Below are 20234 nucleotides of genomic sequence, written 5' to 3'. Positions count from 1 at the left end.
AATAGTTATGCGTCGTACCTCGTGGGGACAAAGTTTCACAGTTTTTGACCTCACCGATGTTTTGTGGTACAGCGATAACTGTAGGCCCGTGCCGTATGGCGCGAGAAATTTGGTCTCCCGATCATGTCTGCCACTGTGTCGGCACGGCTGACATATTCTACACTGCCGCTTTGCGCTCTGCATTTGTTTTCGTACCAGTAACGCCGCGCCGATGGGACGAACTGAAATGCCATCCCACACTCGCAGGTGTGCAGTGCCAGTTTCGTTGGAGGAAAGAAGTTCCGTCCCTATCGTACGTGTCGATGATATCTTCGGACAAGTATGGCACGCAATCTGTACTTCATGGAGAAAGATTCGAACGGTTAAAAAAAGTGACAAATATGAATCTAAAGAAAACAACAATGAAACTCGGAATCACTTGAGAATCGACGTTTGAGTATGGAAGTTTATATGGTGTGCTTTCTTTGTTGATCAGCCTCCTTTTGGATGTGGAAGCGCTGACACCCCGAGTTCTGTAGACAACTTTTTGTTTTCGGGTTTAGAACCACTTATCGCAAAGTGGTTCGAACTGGAAGTACCGTCCACTGGTCCCTTTCTACCTGTAAAGTGTGCACGTACCACGATGAGTGTTATTGTCTTGACAGCCTTTGACGGTCAAAACCAGTTCCCATTTAGTTACGCCGCCCAAACTAAATTTCCACCTAGTCTCGCTATGCCAACTCTTTTTGGTATAATTAGTGTTGTGTCAAGTTACGGTCATGTCAAAGTACCTGTGCGCCGAAAATCAGCACCTCGCACAACAGGTTATTACACAACAGCTGACCGCAAAAGCCCTTGACGGCCAAACTGTGTGTTGGCCGACAGCTTTGTTTTCTCGGCTTTGCAACCACCTTTCGTAAAGTTGTTTCAATTGGAAGTACAGTCCACCAGTTTATTCCTACACGTAAAGTCTCCACTTCCCACGACGAGTGGTATTCTCTTGACAGCCCTTTCATGGTCAAAACCGGTTACCATTGAGTTCCGCCGCCCAAACCAATTTTCCAAGTGATTTCAATATGCCACCTATTTTTGGTATATTAAGTGCTGTGACATGTTACTGTCAAGTTCAAGCACCTGTGTGCCCAAATATGCACTTTGCACAGCCCGCTATAACACAACATTTTGGGTCCAATATTGGATATCCCGTACAGCTCCATTTCTTTATTCGTCAGAAACATAGCTTTCACACCTCCTGTCTTATTGAAATTTGGCACACTTCGTACACAAACTTAGTGAACATTTCACTCACCTCCAAATATCATCGTTCCAGCAGTCCTACGTTTACAGCGATGAGCGAAATAAATTTCCCACTCAGAGAAATTATGGTGGCGGCCGTCTTGCTTTTCGGAAAATTGCTGCAACTCCTTTTTCGGCCGAAACTAGAGAAATTACCCCTAATAACGACTCAAACTGAATATACAAGTGGAGAACAGCTAAATGCCCTTCTGCCCCAGCACTCATGCAACGTCACCCTCAACGTATGGTCTCAAAAAGCAAAAGTTTCGTCCGTGCGCGCTTCCGCCGCCACAGCTTGGCATGTGAAAGGGCGCCGCACTCTGCTGAACGCGCCTCACAGTCGAGCGCCAGCTCCTCCGCTAGCGGCGCTGCACGCGTTTTTCAAAGCGCCCCCTATAGTTCCCGCACGGAGTGATACAACTTCTTCTCTACGTGTATTCCACTCTCGAATGGTTTGAACAAAAAATGAAAATGAAAAACCGTCAGTATTGTAACGAAATTCCTCGGCCTTTTTAGAATGATCCCGTCTTGCAGATGCATAGTGTGGTTCAAAAATGTAAAGACTTCTTTCAATACCCGTCCGTTCGTAATATATGATGTGAAAGTATTTCAATCTCAAACACTTTCTTCGCTCTTTGAGTGAATCCCAACCTAAACTATTTTTCATTTTTGTACAACTTGTATAAGGACTGTAATCACCTGTAACGTTCAGGACTCGCATCTCCCTCTGTTCACGAGCTCGCATGCGCAGGAAAAGTAACGTCAGCAAATAATTCTGCTCTAAGATTGAAAAAAAAAAGAAAGATAAAAACCTGTTTTATGTATTAAATATTTTATGCAGTACCAAGTAGGTCTATGCTATGAAAACCTGCGTTCAGGCTAAAAAAAAAAACAAAAAAAACGAAGTTATATGTGGCTGTATATTAATTAATTCTTATTTGAATAAGAATTCCAGTGTGATTTGTTCGATCAAGTATATCGCTGTCCGGAAGGGTCGGATGTGTACACCTTTGATTTCAAAATTAAGCGATCCTAGTGTTGAGCGTGTAATCGACGCTTGCGTGACAGGGACTTCGTGCTCGACGGCCGCGGTTCGCTGCATCTTTTATTTCGCGGAGATCTGCCATAGCTAAGTTGCCCAGTTAAGTGCAAGGCAACACAGCACTTGAAGAAGCCAATGGAAGGGGAAAACGCAACAAAATACCGATCTAATTGCGGAACACACGACACATAGGGTATTTATGCTCGCCAAGGTTTTTCATTTGTAGATGACATGATTGCCCAACTTCCCAGAACACAATTTGCTGCTCGAAATTTGTTTTCTTTCCGCCCGAAAACTGCTGATCGAGAACTGGCCAGTTTGTTTCGCGCTCATTTTATTTTCCGTGGTCACGTGCCGTTTTCTATGGTTTAGACACAGCCACCAAAGATAATCAAAGTAGTGGGTCTTCGAAGGCACACACTCAATATTAAAAATAGAAGAAAAATATGATACCCTGTTTTGGGGCTTCTAAAAAGCTGCAAATACGTTTAATGGAAAAGAGAAAAAGAAGTTTCACAGGCACGTGACTTCCGGCCACACTCTCCTCCTCTATATTTCTTCTTCCTCGCCAGTCCAGTTTCAGTTTCGAACAGTTGCGTTTTTCTTTACTTTATTAAAAAAAAATACGTGACGTTGAAGAAAAATATTGATTAGGTATTCTTCTGACACACACACACACAACAAAATCGCCTGAAGAAAAAAAATTAGGGGGGGGGGGATGTTGTGTCAGTTTCCCTTTAAAAGCATGCAAACAAAACCCGAACCGGAAGTGTTCTCGGTTCCCTGTCATGTCATGCGTCCAGAAGTGGTCCGAATACCATGTGTGTGTGTGTGTGTGTGTGTGTGTGTGTGTGTGTGTGTGTGTGTGTGTGTGTGTGTGTGTGTGTGTGTGTGTGTGTGTGTGTGTGTGTGTGTGCGCGCGTGTGTGCGTGCGTGCGTGCGCGTGACACACACGCGCACGCACGCACGCACACATTATGTTCAACATGCACGGGCATTATGTTCAACATGGACATTATGTGGGTGGCTAATCTTTGCGATAAGTCGGCTAATTAAATGAAATTCCTTAATTAACTTTTTAAGTAGGGGAAATAGACATATGGTTTTAATTAGAAACTTACTGAGCGCCATAAAAAAAAAACCACTAAATGAACTCTTTTTAGAAAGACTTGAAGCTCGTGGGAAACTCGGGGGCGCACCAAATTTACTACTCGTGAAGCAGGAGGAAAGCTGGCAGTGGCAAAAAGGCGGATGATTAGATTTATCACCGCGTTCCGCCACTGTCAACTTTGCGCCTGCTTCACGAGTGGTGACTTTGGTGCACCCCCGAGCTTCCCGGAGCCTGAAGTCGTTCTAAAAAGAGCTGATCTCGTGGTTTTAGATGACGCTCTCTAAGTTTCTAATTGGAACCCTATGTCTATTTTCACTCATTAAAAAGTTAATTAAGGAATTTTAATTAATTAGCCGACTTATCGCAAACATTATCCACCCAGATAATGTCCGTCTGGCCGTATAACTCACCTGCACAAACCGCATAAGTGTAACTGTCACGGCTTTTTTAAAACAAATCTGTAAAGCTTAAAAAAAAAAGGAAAAACATTGTCTATATATTTATACCGGTTGTTTCACGAAAAGTGAACAAAATCAATATTGCGAAAACTACGCGTCGCAACAAAAAAAGGCTTCTGTCGTCTTGGTCCTGGGCCAGGGGCTCATCGAGGAAAATTATTAAAATTCAGGGTACTTTAGTTGTTAATCATTTTTGCGTAATTAACCTTTTTTAATATTGTGTTCAAGGGCATGGTTTTAATTAGAAAATTGCTGAGCATCATCGAAAAACACAAAATCGGTAAACTGCGGAAGTAATTGAAGCGTTACAAAATTACAGTAATCGATTACAACTAATTCATTACTTGTAACGCGTTACGTAAAAGTCTGTATGGGACAACAAGTGCTAAACGACACCCTTTTTTTTTTTAGAGTGTGGTTTAGATGTTTAGCGCTACCTTTGGGCGGAGAAGGAGCGTTCGGCGATGCGTAGTTTATTTTTGGGATAAAAAAAAAATTCTGTAAATTTTTTTCGGCGACAGCCTGTATATACGCATTGTTGATTACGGAGCGGAGTAAATTATCTCGACTGTTTCGCTCGAATGGGGAAGGCAGCGAAGCTTCCAAGAAAGATCTCTTCTGGTGTTTTGTCCATTCTTCGTCGCATATCACTGTTGCCAAGCGGTCGCCCCTCCCTGTCTAGATCATTGATCTCGACCTCGCCGACCAAGTTCAGGAACGCTCTTAGAAATAGGGTGTAGAGGGGCACACCCCTTGTCCCATATGTAACACCCCAAAACTACATTTGGACGTTCAGTCCACTGACGTCGAGTTGGCGATACCAACTTTTGCGAGCGGCTTGATAGCTGTTGGATATAACTAGGGTTCGGCGTTTTCGGTTTAAACCGATAAAAACCGATAAAAGTACGCCGAATCCATTTTCGGAAATTCGGTTTTAACCGAAAAAGGTAAGTTTTTAGGCTCGGCATTTTCGATTGAAACCGATAAAAATACGTCGCATTCATTTTCTAAAATTCAGTTTTAACCGGAAAAGCTCACTTTGACCTTCCAGTCGTACCGCAGAGCTGTGGCGAAAAAATGGAGCGACAGTGTCTATCGAAATGTGCCCGAATTTATGGGATACACGGATGCCATCACGACGTTTTGGTTTGAATGTGCCGCATCATCGATCCGAACGTGAAGTCTGAAATGCCCCCTGACTCCCCATATACAAGCGTGTTTTTTAACTCGTTGTAAAGAAGACTGACTTGATTCAAGCTCTGCATGTTATGTTGTGCTTCAATACGTCGCACCGTGTCTCTTTTGGTGGTCACAATTGGTTGATGGGCCAATTTTGGCTCAGGCAGCTCTTCATATCCTCAGCCTGCCAGTGTCCAGTGTTAGCGTTGTGAGGGCATTCTCGAAGCTCAGGGTTATATTAACAGGGAAGAAAGAGTGCGGATCAACGAGGAGAACTTGGGAATGTACATGTGTGTGTACTATAATAAGATCACGTAATCCTGACGTACAGACGGTAAAGTTCCATTTTTTTTTTTGGAAATAGGCTTTATATCTTACTTGTCTGTACTTCTGTTTTCTTCTTGTTTCTTTTACAGTTGCACACATTCGCCAAATAAAGTGTCCATTTCTTTTTCAATGTATCTGTGCCGTTATTCTTTGAATGATCAAAAATATCAGAGCTACAAGAATCATCTGATCCGGTGACCGTTGGTGTTTATTGTATATTCACTGAAAAACGCCGATAAAATTTTGAGGGCATAAATATACGCCGAAAAAAACCGAAAATTGAATTTTAAAATAAACACCGAAAAAAGTACGCCGAATTTTGAAAAAATAGAAACCGAAAACGCGGAACCCTAGATATAACATACTAAATAGCCAATGTTCGTATCAAAGACTAGAAAAACATAAACACTGAGGTTTTGCAGCAGGGCCAAAAAAACCTTGATTGTCCTACTGATAGCCTTTAATCCGTCCATTAGACTTTGAAGCCGCTCTTGAAAGTTGGTATCGTTGATTCGACGTCTGTGGACTGAACGTCGAATTGCTGTTTCGGGGTGTTGCATATGGGACAAGGGGATTACCCCTATACACCCCCTATTTCTTAGAGTGAATTTGTCAGCGAGAGGGCCCAATGAAGCGACTTGTTTGCTGCGCTCACGTTCTTTGCCGCTTAGTCGCTCAGTTATCGCGTCGCACTTCTGAAAACATTTGCGTAGATCTGGTGAGCGCTTTCTAGAAGGAAGTTGAGACACCGAGTTCGACAGGCCCAGTTAGATTTCTTTTGGACACAGCTTGTTGTCATCAGGGCCACCGAGACTTTGGCCTTCTTGGTAAAGGTCCTTAAAATACATTAAATTATTGGGCTCGCCCGGTACTGTACTGAGGCGATGCCGGCCTTTTCCCAGGTACTCGGAATTTATGTTGAAATATAGTAGCAACAGGTAGCATGTCTCGATCTTCGTGTAGAGCACGTGCAGCTTTAACTTCTCAGTTTGTATTTGTCTTTGAGGACTTAAAAAAAAAAAAAAGAAGCAGTAAGTCGATAGCTGTTTGTTCATCCGTTCCACAGCCGCCCTTAGTTGAAGACATCTCCTACAGGAGGCGCCTCATAACAGCCAACGACGACAGCCCACGCTTTTGGGGCTTCACGTGACCAGGTTTGAAACTCTTTGAGCTCTGCCATTTTCTCGTAACCTCTTTGAAAGTAGTTATAGATATCCCTGACTGTGTCTTACAGGAACCGGAGTAATGTTGTGCAGAAGTTTGAAGCCCATGGAAAGACAGACTGATTGAATGAATGACACAGGCACTGATGACAAACAGGCCTGGTATGTACGTCACCTTGTCGAAACCGAGTTGTTTGCACCCATCATGTTGTTCGCACCGTCTGCTGCAAATCCGATCATATTCCTTTGATATGGTATAGGCCGGCCTGCTCGTCAACGACGACTTCGTGAAGGCTTGCAGCTGACGCATCCGTGACGGAAGCAGAGCAAAAAATTCACCCTTCACGTTCAGGTTGTCATCAAAAACGCGAGGCCAGTCGGCTTCCTACTTCCATCGTCCGTCGACTCGTCTATAATCAAAGAGAACGGCTTTTGGCGCACAAAGCCGCTTCCAGCTTTTCACGGGGCGCCTCCCCAAACACGTTGGTATTTATGCTGGAGCACCTTGTCTTCCCGCGTGTTATGCCCTTCGCCATTTCAAAGGCGGGGCAGACGGCTCTCATCAAATCCGGGAGATTATTCAAAACAGAAAAAGGCGCATTATACTGCGCGAGCTGCCATGCGGATATCGCCTTCTTTGGCTCGTTGCTCGATATCATACTTTTTAGAGATAGACAGCTCAAAAATCGTAGGCTCTCGCTTGAACTGGACCCGGACATTGCATAGATGAATGGATCAATACCGTTATATTCGGCTGTAAGTTGCGCAATCTGATTTACTCAATTTAAACTTCTACTAAAACTTTAACGATTTTGCGCTTTGAACTCGAACATTTTCGTTGCACTTCGTTGCACTTCGTTGCACTTCGTTTAATCAACGAGAAGCGCTCCACTATATTGATAAAACAACCCGCGGGAACATTGTTATCTAAGGTGTAACTTGATTGCATATTAGTGATAATTAGGGCTCCTTGCGGAGTGTTTTTTCTCCCATAGCTGCGAGAAACAAAAATAAGAAAAGCAGTGATCACGTGTTTATGAGAACTGTGTATCACGCTCCCTACATTTTAAAAGGCAGGTGATTGTACTTTGCATATCAATGAAAGTATGCAACACCTGAGTTCCAAGTGGTCTAGAATCTAGACGATGATGGAAAGCAAAGGAACGCGTGATATACTTTAAATATACATCAAGACGCGTCCAGCGCTAAATGGACCACGAAATGGTTCTTTTTACTGCGGTTAACTAAGGACCATGCGTATAGCGCCTGGTACAGGCTCCATGCACGTACAGTTTTTGTTTATACGTAGTAGCTCTTGCGTATTTCAACGTGATCAGCTTGGATCTGCTTGGCGGTAACAAATAGAGCCCGTCCGGAACTGATTGTCAACCCAGGCACGTGGGCAGGATGAACATTGGTTGCGGACGAAAGAACACCTCCCGTGTTTTCATTAGATCTATGTGCGTCTAGAGATAAAAACAAACGCGTGTTTGATAAATTATGAGCATCAGTGATCACGTCTACGTAGTATTTAGTAAAATCGGTAAGAGCTTTTCATTTTCCCTTTAACGAAACAAACGAAAACTTCATTACGTGCCCTGCGCGGGTAACAGTTTAATCATCCGCACCCGATCCGCCTCCGCAGACTTTGTATCCGCGTCCGAACTGCGTTCACAATGTTCTTAAATTGTTATATCCGCACCCGATCCGCGTCCGCATACTTTCCACATCCGAACCGCATCCGCAAAATTCGGAACCATAACCGACCCGCAATCTGCATATTCATTTTACATAATGAAATCAGGAAATCAAGGAGGGAAGGAGGCTTCTACTTTCTTATGGCTTGTACATTTTAGGTTTTCTTTGCCTGAAGCAGAGTGTCGAACCGAAATTTTTATCGGTTCGGTTTGGAGTTCTTCCTAACGAAGGCCGGACTTCGGCCGAAACGTCGAAGAATAAATCGTCCGTTGTTGCTGTTTTCACTAAGGGTTTTTTCTTCTCAGTTATATATATATATATATATAAATCTGGCCTAAAATTGCGGTAACTCAAGTATATTTATATATATATATATATATATATATATATATATATATATATATATATATATATATATATATATCATGAACTATGGTTTACGAAATACGTTTTATAATATATATATATATATATATATATATATATTTGACGACACAACTAAGCTAAAACAATAAAATGTTTCAAAGTTTCACCAAAGTTTAAGGACAAGCCCTTACAGTTTACCTTTTATAGAAACACTGAGCGGCAATCACAGTGCTTGTCTTTCTAACCAAATATTGTTTACACTTAGCACCGTGATCCAGGCGACGAATCACGCAGAAAGGAGTGATCAAAATTGTTCACTCTAATCTATTCGTACTCAGGTCGAATCTGGCCTTAAATTGCGCTAACTCAAGTGAACATTTTCTTATATAGGATAAACTGGTATAGCCTTGATGTTGAGGTTTGTTTTTGACAAGGTGCAGGTTAATTCAATTTGGAAATAAGCACCAACCTTGATACTTGATGATTTGTTTGTTAAATAAAACGAAGTAGTATTCTATGCTCTACTCTACATGGGGCTACTTAATTCATCATTTTCTGAAGGTTTACGTGCGTAATCGTCATAGTTCCGTCTCACACTCCTGTGTCATTCGTTTTTGTTCAGCCTACAGACACATAAAGGTTATGTTCACTACACGAAAGTAAAATTCTGTGGTGCGTATGCTTATACAGCCGGAAGTTACTCATCCCCAATGGGTGTCTCATGTCCCAGGTGTAAATGAGAAATTTAGCCAGTGCAGTACAACCGCTAGCTTGAGGTCTTTAACGTGCACCACGCAGTAGTGATACACGCCTGCACGCCAGTACGATGCTCATCCAGGTCGAAACAGGCAGGGGGGGGGGGGGGGGGGGGGGGGGGGGGATTGAACCCAGGATTCCTGGGTTCTGCACCCCCCCCCAGCGCGAGTTTTCGCTCCAAATGGGTCGAGCTGATGTGCGCTAGCCCACTCGGCCACCGATCTCTCACAAAAGAGGCAATAACAGACTTCCATATGTTTTAGGAGTTATATACGTGTGAGCAATACATAGTGATATAAATTAGCTTTAAAATAAAAAATTTGGTTAAGGCTCTCCAAAATCACTCGTAACATGCCTATCGAGGATAAAAACGCCGGAAAAGATTTGCAGAGCATGTTTAAGATAATTTGAGGGTGCATTTACTTATGATGTATATCTTTAAAGTGATCGGCTCTTTATTTATTTTGTCAAATATTCAGTCAGTAATTAAATACAATTTTTTTCATTAATAAATTTGACTTTATGAAGATCACATAACCGCTTGAGACCGCTTGATACTCGAAAAATACGCCAGTAGTTCAATTTGCGGAAACTTTTTTTTTCGCTGTTTGGCAGTGTGAAATACCGGGTTCCAGGGTATGCCAAAAAGGTCTTTGTGCTGACATGATAGATCGGAAGGCGAATACACGAAATGTGCAGAAAGAAAGAGATAATTAATGGTATTTGTCTAAATAATCTCTTACTGTAAAAAAGAAATGCATTGCCATGCAGTGATAATAATAATTATACATAAATAGCCCGAAGGACAGACGAAGATTTTTAGAATCCTAATATAAATCACATTTGTTCATCAGCTTGCATCAGCTCGAAACTTCGCGAAATACTGCCTCGGGACTCTAATGTTATATTCTGTTTTACGTGCACTTACTTTGGGTCCTCCCTTCACAACTCTGTGCTTTACCAGTCACGCGTTCTGACATTTAATTAGGCTGCCTGCCGTATATCATCGCGAGGTTGCTATATACTGCACAGCTATACAGTTTGGACATGTACTTTTGCTGATGTTAGGAACATCGCGTTTCACCAGAAAGCTGAACTGTCTAACATGCATGATTTGCACATGACGTTATCGCTCTATACGCTGGCGGTCATTGCGATTTGTTCTTGCTCAGAAAATCAAATCCGGTGGTGCAAAATGCACGCTGCAGAAGGTTCGCGCTTAGTGCAAGCCATGTATTTGTGAGGCACACATTATTCCTGGTGCATCGTCGTGAGGAATGGCGCGAGCGCTTTCTGACAAGAGTGTGTTTGCAAACAAAGTAGTTTCCGGGGCCACGCTTTGTGGTTTGAGCCGAAGATCAGGGGCAGAACCTCTGCAATACAGTATGGTGTTTTCAAAACTTAACCCCCCCCCCCCCCCCCCCCCCCCCCCTGGGGCTGCCTTTCCGTTTGGGTGTGTTAATTCGACATTTATATTTGTGTCACTTGTCAACTGTAATCCTCCATTACTTTTATTTTGCACCCAACTGCGAAGTTTTAACACTTGGGAATGCCACTCCTGTGAGACTTAGAGCGGCTGCCAACGTTCGACTGTCCCTCGGAGGCCACTAGGATCTTTCTTTTCAGGTATCCCTTCCACAGACACTTGTAGTTCTATGGGACGTCGGATTAAAAAGGCACATTTAGTCTTTTTACCACTTCTGTTCTCGGGGACATCTTTCTGAGGCAGTTCAGCAACAACGAAAATATGTTGGGGTGCCTCAATGATGCGTATACATGTAAACTGGGTCGTGCAACATATCTTGTACTTTCAGTAAATACCGCTTAGATACGTAATCCCTGAAATTGATAACCCTCAAAAACATCGATTAAATTTTCCCTCCGCGTAATGGCAGACACAAAAAAAAATAAAGAAAAGTAACAGCTTCCTCAACTCGCAATTAGGACAAGCGGCCACGTAATCTGACGCTAATTATCTACCGTCAGTGTTCATCATAGTTATGTGCTGCGGTTGGCAAAGCATAGAGCATGGGCTGAGCTTCAAGTATTGTTAGAGTTGGGCTATTATGATCTTTAACTGAACACGAGCCCAAATTTTTGGCGATGCTGAATTGTCATGAACCCGAACATTCAACTCGGGGTCATGAAAATCGCGCACGTCACGTTGTCACGTGACTCTCGGTGCGAAGTCGTGATTTCATGTTACGTTCCGGTGGTCAACAACGTTAATAAATCTAGTGATGTTCTCAATTTAAATCGACTTGATGGAACGAGTCACGTGATGTCACATGGTCATGTGTCGTGACATTACTTGACAGCATGTCTTGCCACCATGACGTCACGTGACCCCGTGACACATAGTTAATCATACACTCTAAAAACTGCCTGCACGTCCACTTACCCGCAAAACACTGAAAGAGCCAATCTCTGCGATGTATGAAATCAGCTCAGCGAATGAGGAGGCGGAACATTCCTTTAGACCTAAAAATTAAATCCGCGCTGTGGCATTACGCAATGCAAAGCGCCATGCTTGCGTTGCGTAATGCCACATCGCAGACTAAATTTTGAGGTCTAAACAGATGTTCCGCCTCCTCATTTGCTGAGCTGATTTCATAGACCGCAGAGACTGGCTCTTTGAGTGTTTTGCGGGTAAGTGGACTCGCAGGTATTGTTTAGAGTGTAGTGCCGATAGAAAATTGCGCCACGAAAATCCACAATTTTTTATACATTGCAATACTGTATCCTGGCGATTTTATCAATACATAGAAATACAGCTGCCAAATCTTTATTCCCAAATACAGTAACTCCCTTAAAGGGCAACTCCGCTTCATTTTTGGTTTTGAAAAAACAATGCAGTCCTCTTCAGTATCGCCTAGGAAGACCACACGTCAAATATTACGATGCAGTTCTGTCTAAATGTTTCTTAAACGGTCCGGCAAACTTTGCAACTCACCAAGTTGCCGAAATCGGCTGACTCGGGCGGGCGAATTCAGGCGCAACCAACAGCGCAGTTAAGGCTACGGCATTGGCGGAGCCAACATTGAGCTAAACGCCATCTACATGGCCCCCTTTTGCTTGTTTTTACTTCTCCGATCGAGCGTAGCGCGTGACATCAGCAACGTTGCCTCTCGGCGCTCAGCGGTGTCCACGTGATTGACGTACGCGCCTGCGCAGCGCGCTTCTTGAGAGCAGACCAACCGCCCGCCGTGGTCCCGCCGTTACCGCTGTGTTCCGCGTCACAACCACCGTCGTCGTCTCACCGTTTGTGATTATTGCCTCTCGGAGTTTCGTCCACACTATGGACACCACGTGCGCAGAGTCCCAGACTTATGCCGCAGTTGTGCAGACGTCGTCGAATGCCGTAGACACAAAACGTGGCGAAGAGTGCGGAGCAGACGACACTCGCGCCTGCCGCACGCCCGCCCGCCCCCATCCCGCCCGTCTTTGGGCCGAGGATCACGTGACCTCTCGTACCACGTGACGGCCATGTACTTGGCGGCCCGAGGCCAATGTTGCCGGACGGAGCCGAAGTTTCGGTTTCGATTTCCGCTCGTGTTTAAAATAAGATTTAAAAATATATATCCCATTTTTCGCGAAACAAAAGACGTAGTGTCTTTTACTAGGGCTTTTTAATTTGAAATCACTCATTATCCCGAAATCTTCGGCATTGAGCGGAGTTGCCCTTTAATGTTCGCGAGCCCCTAATTTTCGCGAACTTTGAGAACTGTAAAATTCGCGAACTTTAGTGGGCGCAAAAATTTCTATTAGAAATCGCGAAATTGAATGGTGGTGAATATGACCCCGCTGCCCAATTCGCGAAAAGTCAGGGTCGCGAAAATAAAGAGTTTTGCACCAATTATTTTGTGATATTAACAGGAAAGCAAGAAAATTACCGTGAACAGCTTCGAATCGGTTACTGTTATATTTTCTTCCGGTTCAGTTACGGTTCAGTTCCAAGATGGCGGCCAAGATTTCGGTTGGGTTCAATTCCGGTTCGGCGAAAAATAACGGTTTAGTTCCGGTTTTCGGTTCGGTTCAGTTCCGGTTCGACACACTGACCAGAAGAACGTTTTCCGGTCTTTCTCTGCCAAACAAGAACACGCTTTGCCGGGACGATTGATGCATCTGCACTCCTTACTTTTTCTATGGACAACATTTTTGGCGAGATAGAACGCTCTGAAGCGATCTTCGGAGAGAATCGAGTATTTGCATAAAGAACAATTTTCTCCCCAATTGGCACCTTTTTTTTTTAAGTAATTTTCTCCCGCAAATCATTGGACAATGAACTTTATACTATCACTCGCTTATGTACTCTACACTATGCGGTCGTACACGATTATGGGCCGCCTCAGCAAAAATATAGTTGCTGAGCAGCGGATATCCGCATCCGACCCACAATCCGCCAAATCTGATTGAATTTTATCCGCATGCGCCAGTTTACTGCGGACATCCACGGATGATCCGCAGGTAATCCGCGGATATGCAGAACTGTAATTACCTCTTGGTGGCGGGTAATCCGCTTAGTCGAGCTTGCCACAAGGTTGAATACACATTGCGTAAACTAAAAAAAAAAAAAAAACAAAAAAAAAAACGCTGCGGCAAGAGTTGCTTTTGAAAACCACACGTTACACGGGAAACCTGATGTCGTCCTGGCAGGATAATTGCAGGCGGTAAAGACGGGTTCTCCGGTTCCTCGCCGCCGGCTTCGGTTTTACGGGCAATTAGAAAGGTCACGCAGCTGAACCGTTTATATGTATTTTGGCTCGTGTGCTCCTGTAGGGTAGGTTTATATAAACGAACATACACTTTTTGGAGTTGATCAAGAAGCCATTGTTCAGCTTTGTCCAGAATAGTGTTTCGACGAGAAAACCCACAGTTCGGGTGTTCCGTATAAGTTTGGCGAGCACTGTATCTAGATTTTGGGTGTTAATACATTTTTATTCGTTTCTTCATTTTATTTAACTCTACGGAACTTGAGAAAACGGTCGATTTTTACACCTTGCACATCCATTAGCACTCATCAGAAGTCCACAAGAGCGACGACAGCCGTACTCGACAGTGACTCACGTTTGACCCGCAGTGGAACGGCGTTGCTGACCGCGTGCCCCGCCGAGTTGTGGGCCGCACAGCGGTATTGTCCGGCCTGGTGGCGCGTCACCTGTCGCAAGGCGAGCGACAGGTTGCTCACGATGAGCCTGGCACCCGTGAGTCGACGCCCGTCCAGACTCCACGAGACTTCGTGCACGGCCGGATTGGCCTGCACCGAGCACTCGAAGTACACGTCGTGGCCCTCCTGGACTCCCCAGGGATCCAGACCACTGCCGAGCCGGAGCTCAGTCCGAGGCTTGTCTGCGAGCACGATGCTGCCTGTTATGCACCGAAACTCGGTGACATTCTCGCTTCTTCTGCGCTTAAGAAATGCAGAATCGTATTCTCGCCGAAGCTAACTGAGATTTCGCGCGATCTTTCGTTGCGCGCCGTGGTCTAAGACAGTGGAAGCTAGGTCTAACATAGTGGAAGAGTTGGCCCAGTGGACCAGTGCCGAACTCCTGCGCCGCGAACCAGCTACGCGTGTTTTTACGTAGAACTAAAACAATTTTTTTATTTTTTTATTTGGAGAATGGAGACAAATAAAAAATCAATTCGCATGTCGCGTTCTTACCTTAATATTTCGATTGGGAAGAATGCACGATTATTTACACTCCACGTACATTCCACCCAACCAGGATTTTCGTTCCTTGCAGACGACAAAGGGGAGCTAGTTGTGAGCCTGAGGTGCAAACAACACCCCGACAGTTTTCATCAGCAGATAATTCAAATGTTCAAAGCAAGAATAGGAGGGAACCAAACGGTAGAACAATAACTGTAAATGGCATACTCAATTGATTACAGTCAAAGGTCTCATCGCTTCTTGTAGACGTCTCTAATTCGCTTATAAAGGCACGCAACCGCCACTCAGTCAATGTAAATGCGCGACTTTCATGATGCTTTGTTTTCCTCTGCATACACACCAAAGAGTTCTACTTCTACACCTTCATCAGTATACCTGCTCTAACGGCGCTAACGTCTTTTCCTTGATGTAAAATTTCTTCTGCGGTAATCTTCACACATCCTTTCCATGACTGCAAGAAGATCTCAATTTAGTTAGTATACAACGCTTATACTCCCCTATGATTGTTGTATACAAACTAAATGTTTGTCCCTGGGGCAAGCATTTAGGGTGAATAACGAAGGAGTCTTTAGTTGTCGTTTTCGCTTCACTACATGTCCTCGAGTGTCATGATTCATTTCCTACTCTACCCACCTCGTATCAAAAGAGCAGACACTGCACTCACAGTGAACGTCGAGGAGCCAGACGTCCTCGATGACGTCTTGTGGGAAGCGGTTATTCACGGCTCGGCAGATGAGCCGACGCCCGTCGTCCTCCGGTCGCGGTGTCCAGCGAAGCAGGCTCGCCGTGCCGTTTGCTCCTCGGGCCAGCACTTGAGCGTCTCGGAGCGCCACGTTCTCTAAACTCCAGGAGACGTCCGCCGCCGGCTGGGAACCGGTTGTCTCGCACTCGACGACAGCTTCCACGTCCGCCGACACCGGGCTTCTCGACCCTTTGATGCGGACTTGCGCCGGAGTCACTGCAACACCGCCAACACCAACGCACCTTAAGCAAATATGTACACCTCGATCGGCAGAAGGACTGACTCCGACAAAGGGTACGTTCATTCGACTCTGCCATAATCACTGAGAGAATGAGAACCGGAAGGCGTCTCTGAAGGACCCCTCTGCCGTTCTCAACCTTTGAGTGACCATAGAGCAGGGGTCTCAAACACGCGGCCGCAGGCATTCCGCGGCTGCGGGCCTCCTTCACATTTCCAAGTACTGCAAATGGCTTGTACCATAAAAGTCTAATGTTGTTGATTCCTTTATTTCCTCCCAGTGTTGTTTAGTTTTCAGTTTTCTTCCCACCTTTTTCTCATTTTAGTCATGCACCTGTGCGATAGGCTACGTGCGCGGGCTTCTTGCTCAAAGACCTCGGATGCATAGCTTTTACGTACGTTTCATAAACTGTCAAATTTTATGAGCTTGAGCGTCTCATCTTCGCATGTCGCAAGTTAAAATGATGAATAGGTGTCCAGAAAATAACACTCAAATGCGAGACTTAATTTTTACAATTCTCCCATCAAAGTCGTCAAGATAGTAAAAACAAACGCATAAAAGATTTTTTTTTTTTAATAACGTTGAGCTTGATTAATTTTCGGGTGAGTCGAACGACAGGGCAACGACGGTATGCCTTCTTGTTCGATTGAAAAATGTTAGCATGTTCTCAGAGCGGCGCCATTTTACTGTTTCTTGCCCCATCAGGTGTTTCTCCAAATTAGTCACAAACTATTCAAAGTTAAAAATCTCACTGGCGAAACGGCGAGTTTAGAAGCAGCATAGTGTACGTAGCCGATATTTTAAGATTTCTGGTAGACAAAGCTGCTCCGCCAGGTGGACCTCTCAGCTATTTTTCTTTCCCTTAAAATATCCCCCCCCCCCCCTCCCTTTTCACGTTGGCCCTTGACCTTTCGGGAGTCAGAAATTTGGCCCCCAAGTTTTAATGAGTTTAAAACCCCTGTCACAGAAGATACCCGTGCGCCCATTCTCCACCAGAGCAGTCGAAAATCCTCTCATTGTGATCTACAAAGGGAGATCGGCAATTCAAAAAGCTAAGAACACGTAAAAAAAAGAAAAAAGTCTACAAAATGTCTAATCATTATCAATTTATATTTTCTGTTTCTCACCGCCTATTTCATCATTTCGTCGAGGCGCTTTTGCAATCACTTCATTCGAGAAGCTCCTATATCGCAGTGATTGGCTATCCTGGAGTTCTAGGAGAAAGTATAGTAATAGTATAGTATAGTAATTATTATAGTTCTGCCCGACCAGACAGATTTCTGTCAAAATGTTTACATTCCAGACTAGTAGCAAGCAGAAGCCGATGGAGTCAAACAAACAGCGCCGAAAGCGCAAAGTAACTACGTCTGTAATTTTTGGTGGGGGTGTTATTGCCACCTAACTCGAACAAATAAAGAAAGCGCGCAGCGACGTATCGCTGTTAGTTTGTGCGTATGTGTTAGCGTCTTCGAGCCTTTCACTGTACTGTGACCTAACATGAAACGAAGTAGTATATGGATGTTTTCATCTCAACTCATGCACAGTTTTAAAGTCAATATTAAATTTTGACTTTTTTATTTTTGAATCGGGGAGCATTTTTGAAATGAAAGACAGCGCAAACAAAAAGCTTGACTGTTTTCGAGTGATTGAAGTAGCCGAGGCGAAGACTGGCGTCCACCGGTCGGGGATCACCTATGTTTGACCGGCCAATATTTTTTTATTTTCTCAAAATAAAGCACTAGCACTCTTTCGTGACACTCTCGAAATTGATTTCACTAAGCTTAAAGAGTGATTTTTTTTAATGATGTTTAAAAAAAATGACGAACTTTGTTTCTTTGATGGTTATTAGCAAAGTTTGCAAGATCTCACGTGTGATCTATTTAATATAATTTAATGATCTTGACATCACTAGAAAGCGAAAATTTAGCTCTTTTTAATAAGAACGAATTCAATATCATGCACAAAATAAACTTTGCTTCGTGCATTGGAATGAATATACGTTTAAAACATCTAGCAAATTCGTAATTGATTTTCTAAAAAAAAGAAACAAGAAGAAGCCTTTTATACATTTGCTTCACCTTTTATTAGTAGCAAGGTATAATAAAGGTTTATTAAAAAAATATATATATATACTATATACATATATATAATCAGATTGTTTAGCGCGGTCTATCGCAAAATCGAAATACCTCAAAAGAGAAGGAGGAGGAGGAGGAGGAGGAGGAAAGGAGGGGAGGAGGAGAGGGGGAGGAGGGGCATACCCTATTCTCCGTACTCTCCCCTACTCCTCCTCAAGATCGGGAAATTTACGGAAAATTTCCCGCTAAATGGCAGGGGAGCAGGATAATAATAATAATAATAATAATAATAATAATATATTTTATTTCCATCACACTCGATGGCGGCGACCAAGGGAAAAAGCTGCATACACAGCTTGACGAGCCCTTGACCGCCTGGAGTGCACGGCGACGGAACACAACAAGGATAGGAGGGTATGCCCCTCCTCTTCCTCCGTACCCTTCTCTCCTCCTCCTCAAGGGCCGCGCTCTACTTCGGCATTACAGGGAATTGTAAACGTGTTTCATTTTTCATTATCGTCAATAAATTTGACCGCATGAAGTTCACATAAACGCTTGACACCGACACGGCCACGACGATACAGAAAAATATGCTTGCTCTTGCACCGATTTGCGGAAACGCGCTTTTTTGTCCGCTGTTGTGCAGTGTGAAACACCGGATCGCGGGGTTCGCCAAAAGAAACTTCGTGCTCACATGATTAGATCTAGTCTTCAAATAAATCCGATACGCAATGGCTTACTGCAAAAAGAAATAGAGAGATGTAATGATACTCCTAATTACACACAAATACCGCCAAGGACAGACGAAGATATTATAATCCTAACGTAAATCACATTCGGGCATCGGCTTTAATGAGCCGGAAACTTCGCAAAATACTAACTCGGGAGGCTAATGTTATCGGTTTGACGTGAACTTGTTTTGGACATTCACGTTACAACTTTGTCGTTTATCACTCATGCGCTCTAGCATTTTATTAGGCTGCCGCATATCATCGCGAGACACTTATGAACAGGGTGTTCTTTTGTTTTTGTTTCTCTTTTGAAGACAGATAAAAAAAAAGCCGTGAAAGCTACCCAAATGCGATCTGCGCAAGTGAATTATATGGCCAGGCGAACATTATGTTCAAGAGGAAAGTGCAACTAATAGCTGACTAACTAACACGTATTCACTAATTATTTTTTAATTGAAAATCTTAGGGCACTAGCTTATATTGGAGAAATGGAGGCAATCAATGTTGAAGGCCTGCCCAGTTTTAAAAATTTCTGGACCGAGCGCGCAGTTGAAGTTATTCATTGTCAAATTTTGCTCTGGAAAACGGTCGATACCGAAACCAAACGCGCGATGCCCGCCGGAAGGACAACCCTCGTTTGATGTCGGAGAGTCACTTGTTAATGAATCTGTCGATACTTTAGGTATCGACAGATTTCCAGAAGAAATCTTAACAATTAATAACTGGAACTGCGTGCTCAATCCAGGATTAAAAAAAAAGAAGGGGCTAGCCTTCATCATTGATTGTCTCCATTTGTTTAATATAAACATGTGCCCTAAAATGTCTAATTAAGAAAGTAATTAGCAAATTTTTGCTAATTTTTCGCCTATTGGATTCTCTCTTGAACATAATGTCCGCCTGGTCGTATAACTCACTTGCGTAGACCGCATTTGTGTAGCTTTCTTGGCTTTCTTTACAACTTTGAGATCTTATTTTACTAGTGTTGCGAACATTGCGTTTCACCAGGAAACTGAACCGTTTAACATTGTTTGCTCGTGACGTCACCGCACTATATGCTGGTGGTCATTGCGAGTTTCTCTTGCTGAGAACATCAAATCCGGAGATGCAAAATGCACGCTGCAGAAGGTTCGTGCTCAGTGTAGCAAAGCATGTATTCGACAGACACAAAGCATTCTTGCATGGTGCAGCGTCCTGAGAAACAGCGAAAGCGTCTGGTACCTAGGAAACGGGCTTTCTGGCAAGAGTGTTTTCGCAAACCAAGTATAGTTCCCGGGGTCACTTTCTTATCCGTGCCGAAGATGCGGGGCAGTATTTACACGGGGGAGAAAGCTGCGAAGGGATGTGCGTGACGTTGACAGCGGGCGCCCAATTTCCTCTTCAGCTTCGCCAATCACTTCGA

General features: G+C 43.8%; 1 protein-coding gene across 1 annotated transcript in view; it reads right to left on the bottom strand.

Annotated features, from left to right (window-relative positions):
• The window catches only part of LOC115331155 (hemicentin-2), a 130154-nt gene that overhangs the window by 56049 nt on the left and 53871 nt on the right, over positions 1-20234 (bottom strand). Inside the window, exons 3-4 of the mRNA XM_042287244.1 lie at positions 15711-16004; positions 14443-14724 (exon numbers count right to left, since the gene is read on the bottom strand). Coding sequence (XP_042143178.1) covers positions 14443-14724; positions 15711-16004 — 576 coding nt within the window. The remainder of the gene's footprint in view (positions 1-14442; positions 14725-15710; positions 16005-20234) is intronic.

This window comes from Ixodes scapularis, unplaced genomic scaffold, assembly GCF_016920785.2.
Source record: "Ixodes scapularis isolate PalLabHiFi unplaced genomic scaffold, ASM1692078v2 PGA_scaffold9__187_contigs__length_104089568, whole genome shotgun sequence".
In the NCBI taxonomy this organism is placed as follows: domain Eukaryota; kingdom Metazoa; phylum Arthropoda; class Arachnida; order Ixodida; family Ixodidae; genus Ixodes; species Ixodes scapularis.
Note: the sequence above shows the minus strand (reverse complement) of the source record. Positions and strands in the feature narration are given on the sequence as shown.